Source organism: Paramacrobiotus metropolitanus, unplaced genomic scaffold (assembly GCF_019649055.1).
Source record: "Paramacrobiotus metropolitanus isolate TYO unplaced genomic scaffold, Prichtersi_v1.0 Parri_scaffold0000001, whole genome shotgun sequence".
Taxonomy (NCBI): domain Eukaryota; kingdom Metazoa; phylum Tardigrada; class Eutardigrada; order Parachela; family Macrobiotidae; genus Paramacrobiotus; species Paramacrobiotus metropolitanus.
This window is the reverse complement of record NW_026570221.1, coordinates 363,641-367,823: the sequence shown is the minus strand read 5'-3', so window position 1 is coordinate 367,823 and position 4,183 is coordinate 363,641. Positions and strand designations below refer to the sequence as shown.

At 44.4% G+C, this 4,183-nt stretch overlaps 1 protein-coding gene across 1 annotated transcript; it reads right to left on the bottom strand.

Moving 5' to 3' along the window:
• Nucleotides 1–2,515: 2,515 nt before the first annotated feature.
• LOC129589400 (baculoviral IAP repeat-containing protein 7-like) lies at nt 2,516–3,594 on the bottom strand. Its single transcript, XM_055484195.1, has 3 exons — nt 3,504–3,594; nt 2,954–3,169; nt 2,516–2,892 (listed from the first exon to the last, which is right to left on the bottom strand). The coding sequence occupies exons 1-3, from the start codon at nt 3,592–3,594 to the stop codon at nt 2,516–2,518; spliced, it is 684 nt and encodes a 227-aa protein (XP_055340170.1).
• Nucleotides 3,595–4,183: the final 589 nt, after the last annotated feature.

Below are 4,183 nucleotides of genomic sequence, written 5' to 3'. Positions count from 1 at the left end.
ATCAAAATGGTTATTATGATGTAGCAGACGAATCTTTTTTTCGGCATATTCGCCGGCATAGACAATCGTATTGAGGTGGTCGACGCTCGTTATCAGGATTTGGTAGTCCGGTAAGGCCATTTGAAACTGTTGAACGTCTTCCAAAGTATATTGTCGAAGTTCTAGTCCTGCGCTAGCAATGAGTTCGTTTGCCATTTTTGTCTGCAGCGTTCTGTCGGAAGCCGTACAGAGTCCTTTGGTGCGATACAAGCATCTGTACAGCGGTATATTATCATCTGCGAGGGCCTTAGCTATAACAAGCGCACGAGCCAGACAGAGGTTGTCTGAATTACGCACAGGTATTACGCTCCTCATGGTCTCCAGCTTTTTGCGCAATAATAAAGGAACATCGTATCGACAGGATCCAGCGGGAAGGTTGGAATGGTGAATTTCCAGCTCAAAAGAATCATCCAGTACAAATTCTTGGTTTGAATTGAGTACGCGGGAAACTTCTTTCATCAATCGCGCAACGGTTAACTGATCACGACGAATGAAAGGTGTGTGAATAGGGTACGAGAGGTGACGGCTATGCAACTTGATTCTTACCCGTTCGTGATCTGGGATGTCAGTAAGGATTTCATTTAAGATTTCGTTCAAAATGGCTGTTATGACATCGGGAATCTCAGCAAAAGGAATATGATTGAGCTGATGAACTTTGCAAGCAAATCTTTACACGTCATCTGATAACGGCGGTTGTAAAAATCATTTATCGGTTTCAACACAAAAAAGTTCTTTATATGAAGCGGGTCTTCGGTAACATCGTCATCATTAACAGCATTAGTATCGTTATCATTATCAGAATCAATTAAATCAGCAGCAGCATCAGCAACTATGCGAGGCATTTTCGCAAGCAGAAAGGTCACAGCAACTGGTTCTTAATGACAGAAAAGTGTTCCTGACACTGCTTTACAAATTCTAACTCATCTGACTTTATATCAACACAATTTTTTATGGTATCGCCAGATCTGATACGTACAGACATGGCTGAGTCATCGGAGGCAGTCGTAGTACGGTTTTCATGAACAAAAGCTGCTTGGGTATTGGACGTGGTGTCGATAATGCACCACGATAGGGTTTCCGGATGCGCATTGGCGGTGGAGGCGGAGACTGTTTTTTGGCGGTATTTTGCAAAAGCAGGCGTATTGGTCCATTCTATAATCTTTTCCAGAATATCCATTCCGACAACCAGTTCATTGCACCGTGTATTTTTATGGCGGGCAATAACGAACTGTACGTTGGATTTTTTATGCAACCGGTAGAAAGCCATGAAAGGATTATTGGATCCTTTTCTAACAAAGATGCTATACGCATCGCGGTACTGTGAATAACTTCGGAAGGTCCTATCGTCCCGTTTATCAGTAAAGGTCTGGTAGAGCCAGTCCACGGATTCAGCGTTTGCTAATCTGATACGTTTGGCAGATGGCACGAGATACTGGTCCCCAGAATCCGCTGGCGCTGCAGTAACAGTATCTACAGAAGAAAATATTCAAAAAAAGAGTTTAGGATCAGGATAAGAAACTTACTTTTGACGATGATGGAAGTGCAGATGTACTGGGTTCAGCAACTTCAGCAGTTGGAGATGTAGTGGCACCAGAGAACGGAACGGGAAAGCGGTGAAACGAACGGCAATTGATCTGAGATAGGTAATGGATCGGGAAGTTGTTGGTCACCAGGGAGAGCTGTAGTGTTATGTGGCGACAGAATAATGTAGAGATGGCGCTGCTTGTAGTATTCGTAACGCGCTATATATCCTTGCACTGGATCAATGCCTGCAACATCACTATATTTTGAAAAAAAGTTGCAAAAACAAACAAAGCATCAGACTCGCTTTTCAAGTCTTCCAGGCGGCCATATAATGGTGTTAAACGGAATATCTGGTCACCCACTGCAATATGAAAATGAAACTTGAGGCATATGTTGCTGCTGCTGCTGGCAGAGAAATAAAATTAGTGTAGATACCGTGGTGGCGGATTTCCGCACCAGTTGCTTCATCTATAAATTAAAGAAATGCTCAGCTCCAAAAATTCAGTGAACGAGATGATAAAAATAACTAAACCTTTAAAAATCGGCTGAATGGGTGGTGGAGACCACGGGCTTGATTGAAAGTGTAGTTCTGGCTGTTGTTGTTGTTGTTGTTGTTGCGTTACTACAATAAATTGACATTTCAACAGCTGTACAAAAGTTTTCGCGTTTAATTATACCCAAAGCACTTGTTGCCGGAGTGGTAAGAACATTATAGTCCTGCAGCTGAATTTCCAAGTCACCTAAAACTTTATCCCAAAGAGCCTCGCCATCAAAAGCATTAAGGTCATCCATTATCCATTACGTTTAAAGAATCCACAACAAATGAAAGCAAGTAGAGAAAAAAGGAAGCAGAATAAACGTATTGCAGTTATATAGTATCAGCAGAATGCAACTGCAACATTTTGCAGTGCAACATTTTGTCACACACAATTTTCCAGAACAGCAAAATGCATCAAGTAAAATAAAGTGACGTGACGGCTTCAACAGGCTGACGACAGTACGGGCAGAGGCTTCCACGGTCTAGGGTCGCTTTGGCGCACTGTCCGCACATGACCAGATGTTTACACGGACTGATCAGCGTGTTGGCATACCGCGACAGACAGATTTTACATTTCAACTGCTCAACGGTGCGGGCATCGTCTCCGACGGGTACTTCGGTGGCATAGTGCAAAAAATGCTTTTGTTCCAGGAAATCGGCGTTATGGAACTCCACCGCTTCTTCCAGTTCCTCCCAAAAATAGAAACGACCCTTCTTTTTAGCTTTAGCGGCATCAATTTGGTCTTGACTGAAGCCAACGAGCCGTGCTTTGTTTTCCAAAACAGTCATACCTGCATAATATTATTAAAAAATATTACGCAAAAAGTAAAAGTGACAACAGATCAAACACACCTTGTATTCCAATGTCGGTAACAGGGGACTTGCAAGCTCGTATAACATCGTTGATGAACCGTTTGCCTTTCACGTTCATCAGATATGCACAGGCTGGTGATTGGCGGGCATGTTCAATCCATGGTTCCAGATCCAGCGGCAATCCAGAAATGAACACGTAGCAGTAAAAACAGCGTACAGCATCCGGGCATACCAAAACACCCGGCACAGCAAGACCTGCATAATAATAATAAAAAACCCATTGTCCTGTAAACAACGGGCGACCGGAAGCGCGAAGCGCTCGGTCGACGTTGCCCCGTCCGACACATTAGCCAAATGTGTCGGCAGCGAGCAACGGGGCCCCCCACCCCCCTTCGCCTGGTTTAACTGTTCGACCAGTAATCGTAACCGTTGTTTTTTTTGTGTCGATCTGATAGCCAAAAAATGCTTTGTTGTGAAGCTCACCGCAGTTGTAGAATCCAGCTTCGGCCAGTTTGTACACCAAGTGTTTTTTTGTCTTCGGGCCACGGTCTATCGTCAGGAAAACGCCCGCGCATACATGGTGTTATACTTTGCGCAGTCGGGATTGTTTGGGGTGAATGGTTGTACTCAATGTTGTCCTGATCGTAATCCATCCGCACCCCGTTGCATTCCACCCACATCTGTGGAAGTTATCTTTAACCGCTTTGCCAAAGCATGGATTCTTGCACGGTGTGCGATAGATGCCCGTTAGACATGTTCCCTCAATCTCACAGCAGTAAACGCAACGGATCTGGTGCTGGATCCCCGTGCAGTACCAGCCCAGTTCGGCGTACTCTTTCGCCACTTCCAGTGTAATTTTACCCCACAACCACGAAATGTTTCAATGCGATTCTCAACACTTTCGGCTGGATAGCGCGGATCCCCACGAGGGCCAAAAGCACTTGCAAAACCGTCCATTGTTCGGTTAGCGTGTAGCCGTGCGTACGTGCGTGTGTGCTCTATACTCTACGGTTTTATAAAGCTCAGTGTGAACAGCAAAATGCTGAGCAACAATTTGCTGAACCGGATTTTGTGGTCAGGGTGTTTAGAGTATTTGATTAATATAAATACAGGCTTCTAATTCCAACTCGTTTTCATTATTCTTCCTGACACTTTTAGTTAGTCTACCTTTTCTTCTGATATACCATGACTGGTCTACCTCCTGCCAAACGCGGTTTCGTACCCGATAAAACGGATCTTGTTGGGGAAGCAAAGCGCAAGTTTGCGAGC

What these genes read in the sequence shown, in the direction of transcription:
- LOC129589400 (XM_055484195.1), bottom strand. Translation starts at nt 3,594, where the DNA reads ATGTGGGTGGAATGCAACGGGGTGCGGATGGATTACGATCAGGACAAC. An exon ending in AACAATCCCGACTGCGCAAA is followed by an intron (nt 3,170 to 3,503) that starts GTATAACACCAT and finishes ATTATTATGCAG; the next exon opens with GTCTTGCTGTGCCGGGTGTT. An exon ending in TACCGACATTGGAATACAAG is followed by an intron (nt 2,893 to 2,953) that starts GTGTGTTTGATC and finishes AATATTATGCAG; the next exon opens with GTATGACTGTTTTGGAAAAC.